This window comes from Zosterops lateralis, assembly GCF_965231275.1.
Source record: "Zosterops lateralis genome assembly, chromosome: 1".
Classification (NCBI taxonomy): domain Eukaryota; kingdom Metazoa; phylum Chordata; class Aves; order Passeriformes; family Zosteropidae; genus Zosterops; species Zosterops lateralis.
This window is the reverse complement of record NC_139762.1, coordinates 15,396,806-15,414,971: the sequence shown is the minus strand read 5'-3', so window position 1 is coordinate 15,414,971 and position 18,166 is coordinate 15,396,806. Positions and strand designations below refer to the sequence as shown.

The following is an 18,166-nucleotide window of genomic DNA, read 5'->3' as shown; positions in this document are numbered from 1 at the left end:
ATAAATAAATAGAATGCAAAAATTCACATTAAAATACACATTAAAATTCATTCCCTTTTTAAAAATTACACAATTTTTACCTGTTTGATTACTTTCTGGGTCTTCTTCTTCATCTATTTCATTCTCCACATCAGTTGATTCTAATGAAGCAAAAGAATTGACATTGATTATTAGGGTTACAAACACTGATTGACTATCATGCTGGCAATAATGGTATAGCAGATTTTCCTGTGTCAGAGCATCATTATGGTGGCTTGACAGAGCTGTTCATTATAATGGGCTCTGAAAATTAATGGAGAAAAAAAGAAACATTAAAAAACTTCTCTCCGCCCAGTCTTGGCACAGTTTTAGTTAGCAGCAGGGGTTTTCCATACCTGGGAAAGAGAAATCAGTGTGATGAATTAGCATCTCATTCACTGTATTTAAAATTTTGGAGCCCAATTCCAAAACACTTCATCAGCATAGGCATAGTTAATCACAAGAATAGTTTCACTGACTGCAGCGAGACCACTTGTGTTTGGATTTCAGACTGAGCCTCTGGGTTTGGCTCCCTCAGGCAGAATCTTTGCTCAACCTTTGGTTTGAACAACCAAAACATGGAGGTAGGAAAGAAGTTGTTTTCCTTTCTCGTGCTGGAGTCAATAAAATACAGTCACTGTGGTCTCGGCACCTCTCTTGGTACTGGGAACACTGCAGGAGGACTAAACAGTGCATCCTGCCTCCCCTTCCTGCCAACTGCCACTCTGGTGGCATTTGATGAACCCCAGGGGTTGGACCACGTGGTAAAAAGAAATTGTACAGTTTCCTCATCCTGCAGTGAAATTACCCCATAGTGAAGATTGTCATGTTACCCTCAAAAGGATGTTAGCTACAAAAGGTGAGGAACACCTTCTATTATTGCTCTTAGTTGTATTGTTAACTCGCACAGAATAAATTTATCTTCTTCATGCTAAGAGTTCTCATTTCTATTCCTTTTAAATAAAAAAGTAATTGCTTCGTCTCTGCTATGAAGGACAGTGTTCTGTTTCTTGTGTTTATCTGGGGCTGCTGCTGCCAAATTACGTGCAGTATGCAATGTGCGTATGATCAGCAGTGACTGGAATAACACGAGACTGGCCAGGAATAAAAGGGCTGAAAGAGCATCTCAGGAATAGCCTGGCTCAGATATGGGAAAGGCCATGTCCTAACATTGCTTTGTGTCCCACGTGACTGGGAGCTGATGACTACAGCAAATGAGCCACAGCAAACTCAGAGTGACAGGACAGCAGAGGACATTGCAGAGCCCTTTTCATTTTCACCTTATCTGCTTATCCTGTAAGGTTTGATATGGTCATTTAAAAAAATTTAAGAAGGCTTCTTAGAAAGCAATCTAAAAAGGGTGAAGAAATAAAATGGGATTTCATGTGTTAGTTAAAACAGAGTCTTGCAACAGAAAAAGCAGAGAAATATAAAGAGGGCAGCAATATAATATACAGCGAGAGATGCGAGAACGTGAATATGCTGTGACTCGTGTCAGTAGGATGCTAATTCTGATCCAAACTGCTGCCATACCAAGGTGACACCAGTGGCACTTGCTATGAATAAAGCTATGGGCTGAATCAGGATGTTATCAATGTAAACATAGCTAATAATTATCTATCCTTTTTCACAGATAAAACCAGCTATCAAAACAAAATAAACAATGTTTTGGATGAGAATTCTCTATGTTCTTGTTTGTCACACTTACTTCGGCAATCCTCTTGTGCTATGTGATTGTCAATTTTAATATCATCCACAGCGATTCCTCCAGTTCCTTTTCCAATTTCTCCCTCAATAACCACCTGGAAAAACAAGATAGTGTTCACATTGTTTTCAGGTTAGCACACAACTGCAGCAGTCAGGATTTCTTAATTAGTTGGTAACACACATCTTTACTTGCCATGATGTCACATTTGTGCTTCAATTGTGGCCTGAAAATCTGCATTGCCTGCCTTTATGAACTTATACAGGCAAAGGTAAATCATGGACCGTCATGACTTTATGAAAGACTTCTACATCAGCAAAACTGTGGCAAAGAGGCAGTTTTGTGCCTGATGATAAATGATTTATACAATATTTATTTGGCCTCTGATAAGAAAGTGCTTGTATCTCAGTAATCTGAGATACCATGAAATATTTCACTATTATTAGTCACAGCAAGCGTACCTCATCTGCAGGTGTAATATTGCCACATAAATCCCTCAGTGACATCTTTTACTGCAGTGTATAAAACACGACCAGCAAGGTATTGTTGGCCTTGGCAGTTCAGCAAGGAACAGCCGAGCTCACCTGGTAGTGTTTCACAGACTTGTGAAGAAGAACACGTCCTTCCTTCCAGTAGTTCGCCTGGTGCCCGCTCAGGGTCCACAGCACCTGGTCGTACTCATCCGGCTTTTGGTAGCGCAGTTTGATCTTCAGGGTGCCGACATGGGCGCCGGCCATGTGGTACCAGAAGGTCATGCAGTGGGCAGAGTTCTGCGAGTAAATCACGGGGCTCAGCAGCCGCGCCACTTTGCCTTTCTGGGCTTCGTCAGCTTGTGAGTAAATGAAGTTGCCATCTCCTACTGTGACAGAAGAACTGTGTTAGGAATAGCCACCAGCTTTAATTTTCTTTGTTAAGATAAGAATTCCTGACCACCCCCCGATCCTTTGCTTTCTTTCCATACTGATGGGTCAAGCATCACAAACAAGAGACTCAGAAGGCATTGTTTTGAGAGTTCTAGAAAAGCTGATTTGCTTTAAGAAGAAGGCCATGAAGCTGGTCAGAGGCCTGGAATACCTCTCTTATGAAGACAGGCTGAGCGTTGAGGTTATTCAACCTGGAGAAGAGAAGGCTCTGGGGAGACCTTACTGCAGCCTTTCAGCCACTAAAGGGGGCTTCTAACAAAGATGAGGACAAACTTTTTTAATAGGACCCAAAGTGACAGCCCAAGATTCAGACTAGAGAAAGTAGATTCAGACTAGATATAAGGAATTTGATGTGTGGTGAGTCATTGACACAGGTTGTCTAGAGAGGAAGTAGACACCCCATCTTCAGAAACATTCAAGGTGAGGTTTGAAGATGTCCCTGGACACTGCAGGGAGGTTGGACTAGATGGCTTGTAAAGGTCCTGTCCAGCCTAAGCAATTGTCTTGTTTTACACTTTCTTCTGGCCATCTTCTGCTGTTCACTGGGATATTTTGTGCCAAGAGTGAACCCTAACAATGTGCTCATCACATGAAACACAAGGCATTTGCTTTTGCTAAGGGAAGGAGGCACAAGCATGTTTGGTGAGACAGCATTATGTCAGTGTGCACCTCCTGAAAACAGCCAACCCTGGTTCAGCAGGCTAAAGAGAAATCCCTGGGGCCTACTCTATGTTAATTGTGCAAAGAGCTATTAAAAAAATATCTCTGTTTGAAGTAATCTGTGCTCAAGGGGCAAGATTAGAATGGGAAGAATGCTGAAGGGAGAAATGGCTTTGAACAGCCATGATCAGAGATCAGAACTGAGATTTAAAGAATGCTCCCAAATAGAGGCTGAGCATTGTCACAGATGGTGTCAGAGTTATGCCCTTGACTTTTGTAACAATATATTAGGCTCTATGTATTTGTGACCCCCTTCCTGAAAGAGTAAGATTATAGCTGGTACTTTCTCAAGGGCATAATGGATTTATACATGTTGAAATCTGAACACCTAATACCCTTAACTTGGAAATTTACTTTCTTAATCACGCTAAGAGAGAAGCATGTGGGATTGTGAGTAGTTTGGTAGCAGAAAATTGCTAAGTAAGATACTGACTAAGGAGAAATTCTTCTGAATTACATCAGCCACACATCCATTCTGGTTGGCTTTTTAACTGTGTCTTTGCAGAGAGTCCTGGTGGAAAAACATGAAGTTCATCCTGGTGTGTGTAAGAATATATTGCATATGTAGTGCACTCATACAAAAGGATGGAGTCAGCATATATTGACATCATCCTACTGAGAGTAGGAAGGATAAAGGCAATAGTAAGAAATACTATTTCTTAAGTATTGCTGTGATAAGTATACATATCACTGTTTATACCAACACTTAAAAAGTAAAGAGGCAAAAGAAGATGTATTGGAAGAGTTTTTTTTTTTTACCAGCATTGGTCTTTGCCTATACATAACATCCTTGAATTTCACATGAAATAGTGTATAATTCAGACTTGCTGGATTGCAATGGTATAGTCCTGCACCAGCGAAGACAGGAAGATGAGCATTGCTACTCTGGTAAGGTTAAGAGTAGTGAGATGGGAACCAGGAATGAAGAGGAGTGGGTTAAATCCAGTGACTGGACCTAATAAATAAGAAACAAATGTATTTCTTCTAACATGGCACAAAGGTGTTTTCTTTTGTTTGGATCTTTCTGTGAGCAGTACAGGTATCCTGCCCAATATGCAGGAAGAATTTTAAAGGAGAAGATTATGTTAAATTAAAAAAAAAACAAACTAGGCTTTTTTTTCTTCTGTCTTTCTGCAGTAACATCTTGTCCAGCTTCTTAAACAGGAATGCTTATGTCTACATGTTGTTTCCAACTTTGCTTCTGTGCAGAGCAGCACAACATGTGCAAATCTCATCAAAGAATGGTAACAGAGAAATCCAGAGGGAGGAAAAAAGGAAAATAATCACAGCATCAGGATAGCTGTCTGAGTTGGAAGACCTAACACTGGCCAGATTTCATCACAAGATACATAATTTGAAGTGACATCCAGTGTATCCTGATGTATTCAAGCAACTGCTGTTGAAGATTACTTCTGTGTATTTTTCAGCTTTACACATGTGTCTGAGAGAAAGACATGCCTGGGACCTGCTCACTGTGGTTCTCCCAGTTCATAGGGTGGCCTTGTGCAGCTGAGGGTTTGTTTGGGACATCAGTGCCATTCAGACTGCTCGTGGTCTGTGTTCATACCCACCCCACTCACTCTGTGCCTGCTGGCAGGTGAAGGTGCTCTTAGAGTTCAAGGAAAATTTTGGAAAATATTGAAAGTGCAGTAGAAGAAAAAGGGGCTGCCTGTAAGAGTCACTAAAGCTACAGCTCATGGAACAAGTAAGTTTTCTGTGCTAGCAGGGCCAGTGGAAACAACAAAATCTCATTTGAAGAATATAATTTCTTCATCTCCTGATTGAAGGCAGGTTTTCTCTCTATAATCCTTGATGGGGAAGTGCAGATAGCTCTCATTTTCAGAATATTATTCCAGTGCCAGGTCAGGAACTCTGTCTTCATTGTCTTAATTAGAGCTTTACTTATGCATGCCTTTTAGATTTTGTCAGTCTCTGGCTAACATAGCTTTTAACCTCCTTTCAATGTCAGATCCTACTGAGCCATTTCACTTTACTCTACATCAATTTTTCCACCATTACAGCCTTCACTTCAGCTAACTGCATTTAGTTAATTTGATGCCATTTATTTGTACAATGCCATTTACAGTCAAAGTATTACAAGTTTTTTTTTCCCCTGAAACTACTGTACTTGTCTTAAGATTCAATTGAAAGTGTCTCAGAATTTAAAAAGTCCAATTTTGTCTAATTTCCTTGTCATTCTCATTAAGCAAAGGGTAGCAGAAGTGGGAAGGGGGATTCATCTCAACCCATTTGATTAATCTGCACGTATGCAAGCAAGAACACTAAAGTGAGAGGCTGTGCAGGTCACACAGTGCCCTCCCTTCTCCACTAGCCTGCAGCAAATTTATTGCCTAATTATGCTGAGCTATGAGTTAGTTACTACAAAACAAACCAATCAATTCCCCAGGGTGATATTTCTTGAAAAACTGTTTGTGAGCAGAGGATGGCTATAATCTCCAACTCCTGCAGGAAAGGAGAGGGGTGTGATAACACACCCATCTGGGAAGTTCACTTACACATGATACTTTTCTGTGGTGGGTAGTCCCTACAAACAGGAATAATGTGAGGTCATTAACTGACTGACTGTATTAGTTGGTCAGTGATATTTGCAAAATATTTGGTTATTCAGATATTTTTCTACCCCAGGTGATGATTACCCAAAGGCAAGTCAAGGGAAAGGAATATCTTCAGTTCCTGACAAGAAACAATTTTTATTCCCCAACAGAAAGGACAATTACAGTCAATTGTAATTACCTATAATGAATTAGGTTTACTAGAGAACCATCTCTGTGACTTTATGTATTTTAGGTATAATTCACTCTCCTGTGATTTTGGAAAACGCTGGTATTAAACAGAACAATCTCATTCTGTGTAAAACAGTACATCATGAACTCATGATTACCTGTGTGGTCTTGAATTGGCCCGGTTTTGCTGGTCAGGATTGCCCACCTTAAATCCACCTGGTTGTCATGCTCCCAGTCACACAAAGTCTTTTGGGATCCCCAGCCAAAGGCACAGTTGTATAGTGGCTGCTCTGCAAGGGAAGATGGAAAAGAGGGGATGAAATGTGATTATTAATTGCAGAATTCAAATTCTGTACTTCAAAACAAATGCATACATTTGACCATTAACAGAACCATTCGTTCCTGAAACTCTGAGAAGCCATAGCAAGAACAGCCCTCCTGGGAAACAGATGAAAAATCATTATTTTTTGTAAAAGATGTGGTTGCTTCTTGTCTCTTTATGACCCATATTATGGGATTTTTTTTTCCTCTGTGGTTAGATTAATTCTTCTGATTCGCCCGCATTATCTGATAACCACATTGCAGCACAGAAGACTCATAAAGAAAGCTCTGGCTTACTTATCAGATGTATTTTCTGATTGTCAATATCTCTTTGCACCATAATGGTGCCACAATTTGCAACTCACAACGAGATTTGGACAAAAGTAAGAGCAACTAGAAACATTAATGGAATGTCCTTGACAGGAAAGGATATCTGGTGAAGTCTACAGTTTTGGCTTCAATAAGGACCTTTTTTTCAGCATCTTCCAGACAGTTAAGTAGGCCCACAAGATGGCAGCATTGAAATGGACAAATTGAGAGGGAAAAGGGACAAATGTGGCTGATTGCCAAATGAACTCGAAATAAGCTTCAAAACAAGCTCTGCATAAAATAAGGGAAGTCTGGTATTATGGTCAGGATGAGATCATATCTTGTTTTCAGCTTCTTTCAATTCTGCCCAAAGGTTTAATACATAGTAGTTTATTTTCTTCAATAGATCTTGGAATTTCAATGGAAAGATTATAGAAAGATAGCATATAAATCCTTTGCATTTCTTATTTTCAGAAGCAGTTTGAAATCTTTTGAGCATTTGGTTCCTACCCCATTGGCATGAACTTTTATCTCACCTTGGGCAGTGACAACTCCCAGTAGAGCAATACAGCAATACCCTCCCAACAGCAACGTGACCAAATCTTGGAGTATTTTCTCAGGCATGACTCATGCCTTGTTAAAGGAATAACTTAGGTTTACTTTAATGAGATGCTTTGTGCAAGTATGAACTAAGAACAAAGGACTTTATGCTTCCATCAATATCGGGTCTGGGGGAAGAATTGAGTTTCTTGTCCATTATTAATAAAAAAAGCCAGGAAAGATAATGCAGCCCTTAGAATGTGCTTGTTTATTGTGGGAAAATAACAAGAAATATGGGTAGTGTGTTGAGACCTGCAGTTGGCCAGACCTTTGAGGTGGAGATCTTCCAGTCTGAGGAGGCAAAGACCTCCTCCACGTACTGAGCTGCCAGGGAAGACTGGTAAGGCTTTTGAACTCACAACTCAGATTTTAATGGAAGGCAAACTAGAATAATAATCTTAACAACACAAAACCTCAGGTGAGTAGGTTGAGACAGAGTGGATATAAAAAGGGTTCATCTATCATTCTCTCCTTGCCTGCTGTGTCCTTGTTTGGCAGGCCCTTGCTCCCAGACACAGTTTTTTCTCAACCCACTGGATTCCTGCTCTGCAGCCACCATGCCCTTTCCCCTCTGGCCCCCAGAAAATTTCACTCTGTCAGCAGAGACATCTGAACCTACGGCAGCTCCTGCCCCTCTGCTCCGCCTGTCAGTGCCTCGGCTGTGCTGTGGTGTCTCTCTGCACTGAGCCCTCATTCTTCACCCCTTTCTTTCATCCTCCCCATCCCCTCTGCCTCCCCCCTCTCTCCTGCTGGCCTCCAGAGGGGTCTACTCCACATTGTCACGAATGCAGCATCCTACTTGGGAACAAATGAATTCAACAGATAATGTCTGGTGCAGGAATTCAATGTGGAGGAAAGATGTTTCCTGGAGCACTCTAGCCCTTTCTAGGAAAAAAGCAGATTGTGGTGAATAATCTCTCTCTGGGCTCAAAATGTTGAAGAAGCAGAACTCAAGTCTATGCACACATGAGTGCAGAAAGGCAATCCATTATGTCTCTTTCTTCAGTATATGAAGTATTTTTTTCTAGACAATGGGGCCATGATCAAAGACATTTTGCCTAAAAGGGGACATCTGAAAATCAAGGGGGGTTTTTAAAAGAAACAGAGTGACATTGCAATGAATTAAAGAGTTTTAAGATTGTGAAAAATAGCCTTTCATTGTCAAGGAGGCCTAGGGAGAGCTATATTGCATGGCTTTGACATCAGAGCCATGAGACAGAACTTTAGAAAAGCTTTTAGAAAACGTAGAACAAAATTAATCTTATTAATCCTGAAGAAGGATTATATCATGCAAAGTAGTGATAGCCTGTGTGGTATTCAAACCAGAAGAAAGGAGAACAGTGGTAGATAGATCACATCCATCTGAACATACCCCACAGCATAAATGAACACGTAGCACAAAGACATTGATAGGACTGGTATTGTTCAACTCTGAATAAAAATAAATAGCCGAATACATAGGAGAAGTATGTAAATGAGTGATGAATCCAGAGACTGAGAACAGAACAATATTCTGGCTTCTCCATTTCACAGCCTAAGTAATGTGAGGTATCCATTGAAGCCCAATGTGGATCAAAGGAAAAAATTCTCATATAATGTAAGTGGTACTTGCTTCCTTGAATGCTGCAAAGATTGAACACAATTCAAAGAGAACTGGACACTGAAATGGATAAGGAAAACATCCAGAATTTAATTGTTAATTCTAAAGTGCAGGAAGTGACACAAGCCTTTTACTTCATGCTCTGATGACAGTTCTGAACACTGGGATCAGAAGGAGAGTTTCAAAACAGAGCTAAATTTCACAGCTCCATCTAATAAATGCTTTCTTACACTTTCATTTGAAATATATAGTCCAGGAAATTGGCAAAGAGCCTAAGTCTGATATGCTTTGGCCATGCCTGTGTTCCTTGGCTTCAGACTCAGAGACAGCATGGTATAGCATAAAAATGAACTTGTTTTCCATGCAGAAGTAGAATCCACTGAAACTGAAGAGAATTTGACAAGTAACCTGCATGCAGTTAGTTGTTTCTAGCTACGTTCCTATTGTTTTCTCAAAAGTTATTGTGTTACTATATTCCTTAGACAATCACAGCAATGGGATTGAAGGTCAAAGGCATTTCAGAGTGCTCTTATTTTATGAGCTGCTTAAACATGCCATCTCTTATTGCTTATTCTTATGTCTCTTCCAGTGCTTCTCCCAGGGAGCCATAAAAAAGGAAAAATAGACCTGCTAGCCAATTAATAATGGACACTTGTAGCATCAGCATAGGTTCATTATGGTTCAGTATGGACAATGGATCTGCCCCAGAAAAGACAGACTAGTTCAGCCCTTCTATTAAAGGTCCCAGGGGGCTGATACAGTAGCTCACAGCAAGCTACAGGCAATGTGTCCTCTTTGTCCTTGAACTATGGCTTGGCAGATCTGGTGGAAGGAAGGAAACAAGGGACAAGTAGCAATTGTTGGGCTCCCTCTGCAGTGCTGGCCCATTCCCATGCTAGGATAATTCTCCTGCCGATAGATGATTGATCTCTGGGTTTGTGTGTATTAAGAGGACAAAGAAAACCAGCTATTATGTAATCAAATAGCAGCAGTTCAGATGAGAATCTGAGAGGGAGGTGTGACGAAATCCCATATGCCTTTTTCAAAATGTAGGGTACGTGATACTGAATTAAAACAGATTTATCCTCTCAAAGAATAACCAACAGCTGTACTTTTTGACCACATCTTGCTCACAGCTGGGACCATTACTGCACATGAAGAAAGTAATTTGAAAATCTAGTTGAGTGAGTTTCTTGTGAGTCCATTAATCTTTTGTGGCCCACAGACTTTGACATATTTTTATAACTCCTCCAACAAGAGGCAAGAAGAAGCATGATGGCACTAAAGATGATATGAAAGTGCTCTCTAAGATGCTTTTGCCAAAGGGTAGATCAACATTAAAATAGGAAATTGCAGACAGAATTTGGACCACTTCAAAGTAGTGTATTTGGTCTGATTTGTGTTTGCATTTCACCTTTTTATACCATTTATGCTGGCAGCGCAGTATTACCTGAAATGATAGTAAATGATAATTTATCCCTTTACTGATACAAAGTTGCTCCAGCATAAATAAGAATTAGAGCTATTCTACCTTTAAATTATTTCTTAGCAGAGATTTTAACTTCAGGATTTTTAGTTATATTTTTCTGAAATAACTATTACATGTGTGAAAAACAAGGTACTTCTCAGAACAGTCTGCTCTACAAAGGACTCAGATTACACACTGAGAGCACGTAATGTAAATGAACAGCTTGCTCTGTATGTAAATAGCTAAGAGACAAGCATTTCAAATAGTCCTTTAGAATTGAAAAAGATGTGTTCAAAAAGACTAGATGTTAGAAAGTCCTAGGGCTGAGGACTGAGGTATTTACCTTGACAGACAGATTTGTAAAAGGTGTCTTTTTAAGTTTGAGGAGGAAAGTAGATCCTCTATTAAGAAAAAAATAAAAACCCCAAACCTTTGAACATTTTTAGCAGTTTGAAATCAGGATTATTTTTAATTTTCTTTCAATTCAGTCCCCTTGAAACGAACTGTAAAAGACTCCTTGATGGAACAGCTTGTTTATACACGTAGGCTTTCCTGCTATTTGCTCTTAACTGTTTCCATAGTGTATGAAAGCTGGTTGGAATAGGATAATCTCAGGCTTCGACACACACAAGCATGTTAGTCCGGGATAATAAGATTAGGGATATTTGCAGGCTGGAATGCAGGCAGTAGGACAGCAATACATGGTGCTGGCACCTATTGCAGAGTACCTGTGCCATGGCAGGTGCTGCTGCTGAGAGGGCTGGTCAATCTCTGTCCCCAGCCACTGTGGCACAAGATGCTGTGGCCCCCACTGGCACCATGTAGCTCATGCAGGATCACCCGCTAGAGCCTGCAAACTGCAACTGATCTGGAATAGCTCCTCGACTTGGAGCTCATCATTTACCTCATGGCACATTAACATCTTAAGGTAAACCAGGCCTTAAAGGGAATTAAAGCCAAAGCTGAAGGCTCAGTCCTTGATGTGTTAAATTCCTACCTTGTTCAGCTTGAGAAGAGCTGAAAGAGTGCACTTATCCTCAGGCAGCAGAGAGCCAGGGGCCCCAAGCAGCCTTGGAACTTCAAGGGCAGTTTGAATTGAGTTATTTGTGGCTGGAGGAGCAGACTCGCTCCTGGCTGCACGGCTCCTGCTCCCTGTGCCTCACTGGGGCACTCAGGTCCAGCCATGTCCCCTCAGCAGAAGGAAATGTATATACCCCCTCCATGCCAGGAGGGGTTTCCCCATGCTGCCTGTCCCTTTTTGGGAGTTTTGGCTGATTTTCAGTGAGGGATTATGAGGCAGCTGGAAACCTTTAAGTCTTAAACTGGAAATTCTGGAAACCTTATTCTTATTTATTAGCGTCTGGCTGATCTCTATCTATGATCTTTGTAATGTGCTGCCATGTGGGAGCCTGGAGTTTGGGATGTGAACTCGTCCCTTATTCCCCGGAAGGAAATGGTTCCTACCAGCACAATGCAGGGAAGTAACACTGGCATGCTCTGAACAGAGCCTCAGAAATTCTTTTAATAGAGAAAAAACTTGGCACATCACAGAGTAAGCAAAGGTGGTGCAGGAGGGAAGTAAGGAGAGAAAATGAGGATATCTTAATCTCTGGTAGTAACAGTCAGTCTGTTACTGGAGAGTCCCGCCCAAGCCAAGGGGATTAAACAGAACCTGCAAAGCAGCTGGCACTGCTCAGGAGGGAGTGAAACTGCACCTCACAGAGGCACTTTCTAAACTTGCAATTTATTTAAATGCAAGAAGATATCTTAAAAATCTGTAACAAATCCCTAATCTCATCAAAATGGAATCCTAACAGATAATTTCAGATATAAAGATTAAAATGCTTTGCTCTAAATCCACTGTGCAGAATCTTTTCTTCCTCTGCATACCCAACCCCTTTGCAGAGCTGTGAGATCAGCAGGAGCCCTCCAGCCCTTCAGGAGCGCTGAGAGAAGAGGAGGGTGGGGAGGTGTCCCAAGAGGGGGGACTGGCTCTCTGCTGCATTTCTCATTGCACTGGTGCTCCATGATCCGCCTCTGCTCATAAAGCAGGGCAGAGGTAAAAATAGTGTATGCTGACTTAGCCAATTGGGTGACCCTGGAGACAAATTTTGAGGAGAGTAAAAGCATTGGCCTCTGCAATATCTGAATGCAGAGGCTGAGAGTGGGAACAACGTCTGAGCTAAGTCAGCTCTATCTCTTAATCAGATCAACACCATCAGTGTCCTTTAGGAAATTTTTTGCATTATTAGTCCCTTTCTTTCACTTGAAGCAAGAGTGGATTGTGTCACATGTTGAGGAAACAATGGCAAACACTTACCCACCCTGTTAATAAATCACTTGCAAGACTGTGCCTGACTGTGCTTTAATGGAGGAAAAGGGAGTAACTGAAAACTGACCTTTTTACTGCTCCACAATTATTGATGCAAAGGACTTTTAACCAGTGCTTATAGTTTCTGGAGTTTGGGTTTTCTGTCCAAATCCATCCTCTCCCCCACTCCCAGTAAATTGTACAGGATATTAAAAAATGGCATGAAAGCTGAGGAAGCAGCAAACTGAGGAATTTAAAAGCTGCTAGCTATTGTATTAAGTAACAAGGACCTGCTGCCAGTGACAACTTGGTTTTCCCTTTTTAAGTTCATGGTAGCAATTTATGTAACCCCATTTCAAGAAAACTTGCTAGAAAACAATATTGTAAAATTGCCAGCTCCCTGGTGGAGAAAACTGGCAAACTTTACTTGTCTTAGTTTTGTAAAACCATGGATATAAATAGTGAGTGGGCCTGTGTGGCTGTTTTTGTTTTCCTGGAGTTTGCAAACACACTTTGTGTCACTGACATGCCACATTTAAACAGTGCACTGTGTGATTAAGTTAGTTTAATTTTGTCAGCACTTGGCATTTGCTGATGCAGAAGGAAATCTTGTTCTCTGCTGTATCTACATGTGGATGAAAGGAATAAAATATTTACTGTACAGAGCTAAGAGACCAGATGCTTCTTTACTTCAGAGACTTTAAGGAATGGTAAGTCAGGAAGTGCTGCAATTCATTATTTTGTCTCTGGCATGAAATTTGGGTATGGAATTTATTGTGGTTTTAATAAGACTTTTTTTTACCTGGTTGTAATGTATTGTCAATTACTGTTGGCTTTTCTGTGTTCAGCACTGTGGTCCCACCTGGAAAAGAAATTACGCATATCATGATACATGTGACACAACAAAGGACACAGCAGTCATTAGGAATAACCTATAAATAAACCTGAAATATTACTGTCTTTATTAGACATGTAGGTAACTGAGTATGCAATCTTAAGCATGAAAATATGACATTAAAAGTCTGGTTTCTTTTATCAAAAACCCACAAGAACTCTTCATTAAATAAAGCTATATATCTTTGGAGTCCTTGCAAGCACAACTAAATCATCCTCAACATGCCCCTGTGACAGTCCTTGGTTTACAGACACTGATTTGCTCCAAATCACACAGGAAGTTAGCAACTGCTCTTTATGGCACCTCCTAAGAGTCACTATTTTTTTCATTTACCCATGACTGCTGTTTCTCATACCAGGGATGTGAGGTAAAACTGGGGCTTCCCTGTATGTTGTTTCATAGCTGTGTTGTGAGACCTCCTCACAGGAGAGATGCATGGGAATTACCAGACTTTAGGATCTAGTCTAAGGTAGGTTTCACTTCTGTCTCAAAGTGAAGGAAAAATTAAGGACTTCCCTTTTGTCATTTTCTTCATGCAGATAAACAAGAGGTGAGTGGGGTCATGGCACTCTCCTGGGCTTACTAATTGATATTTTTAAAATACTTGACTTTTTAAAGCAAGCCTAATATTCATAAGAAAACAAAAAGGAAATTAGTACAATTATAAATGCACAGTGGGGTGCTGATTACCAGTCAATGGTTCCTCTTTTCTTTTCTCCAGCAAGCAAGTGCTTAAAGCATTATAGAAAGGATGACTATGATGACTTCCAATGAGAATGAATGCCCAAGCTGTACCAGCTTTATGTTTGTGAGAATGATCTGATGGGAAATGCTATAAACCACACAAATAGAGTAGCTCTGTATGGGGTCCAAATAGAGCAGGAAGGAATTTGGCCTACAGCACAATTACAGTTAATTGCAAGGGAGGCTTCACTGTGGCACTCACATATGTGCAAGTGCTGTCAGGGAAGCGACTCCACAGTCACACGCCGTGCATGCACTGGGAACGGGTTAGGGAGGGTAAGGCACTCATGAAATCCTCTCTGCACAGCCTTCCTATCCTTAATGGGCCACAAGACTTACACACTTGCCTTCTATGCATTTTGGAGGAAGAAAAAAATGTTTACAATTAATTTGTTGGTAAAATCAGATATGTGCATTTTACTGTTGTAAGTAACACCATCTGTACAAAGCAGCATTTCTCCAATGTCCAGAACAACTGGGCATGCACTGCCTAGGGTTTCTAGGTTTTGTAATAATAAATTATACTTAAGTGTATGCACTTTTGTAGGAGGGCAATGCAATAATTTTCAATATTAATATTGAAAAACATTCAGTTTCCTAGAAGAGATGGTGCTCAGGAAGGCTGGTGGCTAGTCCCTTGTCTTGGAGATTATAAATTGCCCCCTCAGCACAACCTGCAGAAACTGCCAGAAGGTTTTTCTTCTGCTCAATAAACGTTCCCTAAGGGACATGTGGGATGAAGGCCTGAGCTCCTTGAAGTGCAGAGGCTATGAACATGGAAGGTACTTGCACAGATCTGTCTGCTTTCCCTGACAGAGCCTCCTCTATGTGCAATATGTCTCTACCTACTGGGTTTTGCAAGACAATGCAGGGCTCTGCAGGAAGCCCTAGTGTTTCCTGATCTGCCTCTTTCTTTTCTGAATAATAAATAAATAAATGACATTGTTTAGCAACATTGAAAGCTTTCTGAGCTACCTTAATGCAATATAGACTATTTTATCAGACTCCCTTCATGGCTGTTTTCAAAAAGAGTAAGGTTCATCTGGGACACTGATTTGAAAAGCAGCGACAGTGACCGTGTACTGTCTTTCCCACTCAAGAATTATTTTTTCAATTTATGATTTGCAACATGCAATTACAGGAGACATTGGCAAAGCTCAGAAAGGGTTTGATATTGAAATTCCACATTCATTTGTATCTGCTTCCTGATGGTCTACTTGGCTCATTCCAACAAGCCAATCTCTTACCTAAGCTCACCCAATGTCCTCTTGGACAGCTATTGCCAGATTTTAATGCTATTTTATGTCATGGATATAAGAAGCAATAAACATTTATTAGACAAGCACATCAGGGAGCAGTGATGAAATAACTTGTGTCGCTGCATCTAAAACCAAGCTCAATTACTGCAGATGTATAGATCTAATCAAACAGACACGGAGATTTGTGGAACAAGTGACCTCCAAGAAGAGATCAAAAACATAGAGGTGCAGTGTCAGCTGTCTTAGAAGGACTAATGATTCTCAGAAGTCTGAGAGTATGAAACCTAGCAAGCTTCCTCTGCTCCAGATGCAGTCTATGTTACATCTACCCCTCCTATTTTCAGGCTGTGATGGCAGCCTGGAGAACATTGGCCCTTCTGTGGCTGTAATGCAGTGTAGGCAGGGAAGCTCATGGAAATATTTCTGGCAGTTTGAGTATGCGGCAGTATGCTCTGATGAAACAAATCTGGGTTTTTTCTGTCTGGGAGAGTTTGGGGATGAGATTTGAGTCCTATACTAAGTTTTAGATAGGAAGCCTGTATGTAAAGCAAGCAATATTTCAAGTTCTTCAATCTCAGACAATAAATCTCAAGAGTATTGTCCAGATTTCCTTCTTAGTAAGAGAAAGTTTGATTAGAAGATTTGATTAGACAGAATTGCTGTCAAAAAATTGCCCTCTTTTCCATCTAGTCACTATTATTTTCTTCAAAAATTACATAGCTGAGAAAACAATCAAAAGTATTGTCATATGTAAAAGGCAGATGCCCATGTTTTGACAGCACTGACGATACAAACTGCATACTAATGTCCATTAATATTGAGTGGTTAAATTACTGCAAACATTAAGCTGGTGATGGATATGAGCTACAATGAAGCTGCAATGGAATGAGGATGGTTTCTGCACCTGTCAGTTGGTAGTCATCACCTGTGCCACTGTGACAGTTTGCCTGGTCGTCATCACACTCATCCACGGGCTTGCCTTCGGAAACGGTGGGGACAGCAGTCGGAGCTGAAACAAAATCCAGTTGTTCAGTTAAAACACGTGCTGGAGAACCAGCATGCAGCTGGAAGTAACATCCTGATGAGTGCCACGTGCTCTGTCTGAGGATTGAAGCAACTCTACTTTGCACGTTGTTTAGCACTTGTTTGGAATGGGGAGTATCTGTTCTCCTTCCTGCACTGAGCTCAAGGGCTGAGCAGAGCTGGGCAGCAAAGCAGTGACTGTCTATTCACTGGATGATGAGTGTTTGTTGTTCCTATCAAGGAATAGTGAGCACCTGGCAAGGCAGAATGAGAGTCTTGGAGGGTTGCGTGTGGGGTAGACCCCATAATTGTATTGCTCTCTGAAGCCCCAGTAAGTGGGTCTGTGCAGAGGAGCAGGAGGGGTGCATGATCAAGGTGGTAATTCTCTATCACCCACTGCATTGCTGAAGAAACCTCTCAGCAGGGCACATGTAAGAGAGGAAATGTCTGAGCACGGTTCTGGTAACAGCAGCAGGAAGGCAGTGTGATGTGGAACCACTTTGTGCTCAGTGAGGACACATGGAAGGTGTTTCTTTTGTTTTTTTGTTGAAGTTATAAATAAATAAGACATCAGTGATATCAGTCATCCTCCCCGGCCACCTGCCTGCTTCTCACTGGTGATGACTTTCCGGTAGCTGCTGCCTAACCAGTAAAAGTCTGAACTTTGTTATTACAGTTAAGAGCTTCAGATTTGTGTAAGATGCTAGAAAACACATAGCCCAGTATCTGCAAAGCACACCACATCTGGAAAACTAGAACACAGAGACTTGGTGCTACATTTAAGTTTATGTTTCATGCCGCACGTATAGTTCCCTGGCTTAAGATAAGCACTTCTGGAATGTGATCCAGGCTTTTGTCTCTTCTCACTTACTGTTATTTTCATTAGCAATCTTTTTCACTCATTATAGACTGTGTGATAATGTATGTCTTTTGCAGATTCTTCTTTTCCCTTCTACTGCCCTCAGTGTCCACTGGCCACAGAAGATCACATACACTGACTGCTTGGCTTGAAAATGGTAGGAGAGGTGGTAGTTTTTGAAGTAGCAATATTATGGGATAAAACACACCTTTTTAGGAACCTGACCTATGCTTTACAGCTTCAATCTATCCCTAGTTAAAGAAACAGTTCTGTACCTATTATGAATTATGCAGAACATTTGTTACCCACATTGCTATAAAAACCCCTCTGGGGGATCCCTCTAGCTTTCTACATCCAGTTAAGTTTCTTATCTTGATCCTTGTGTCCCTGTATAGCCTCAAGCTTGTCTACATCTCTGCCATCATTTCATACATGCACCCCTGGGATGCTTCAAGCATACAAAACTTGCCCTTGATCATTACTGCTGGAGAGCTGATTTCCACTCCTCTTTGTGCCAACCTTCATGCTTCTTTTCTCATCTCAACTCTTTTCTTGCTCAGTAAATCTCAAGTGACTCCATTCAACTCCCTCCTTAAGATGCAATTATACAACATTAAGCATTATTATGCTTCTCCCACAGGCAAATGAGAATTGACCTCACCTGCCC

The 18,166-nt window shown here is 41.0% G+C and overlaps 1 protein-coding gene across 4 annotated transcripts in view; it reads right to left on the bottom strand.

Moving 5' to 3' along the window:
- The window catches only part of NRP1 (neuropilin 1), a 113,433-nt gene that overhangs the window by 4,934 nt on the left and 90,333 nt on the right, over positions 1–18,166 (bottom strand). The window contains exons 11-16 of one of the 4 annotated variants that reach the window (XM_083866729.1): positions 16,543–16,626; positions 13,522–13,581; positions 6,269–6,400; positions 2,308–2,582; positions 1,727–1,820; positions 81–140 (exon numbers count right to left, since the gene is read on the bottom strand). In XM_083866729.1, coding sequence (XP_083722855.1) covers positions 81–140; positions 1,727–1,820; positions 2,308–2,582; positions 6,269–6,400; positions 13,522–13,581; positions 16,543–16,626 — 705 coding nt within the window. Of the gene's footprint in view, positions 1–80; positions 141–1,726; positions 1,821–2,307; positions 2,583–6,268; positions 6,401–13,521; positions 13,582–16,521; positions 16,627–18,166 lie in introns of all 4 variants that reach the window. The other 3 variants (XM_083866727.1, XM_083866730.1, XM_083866728.1) reach the window with 3 other exon arrangements.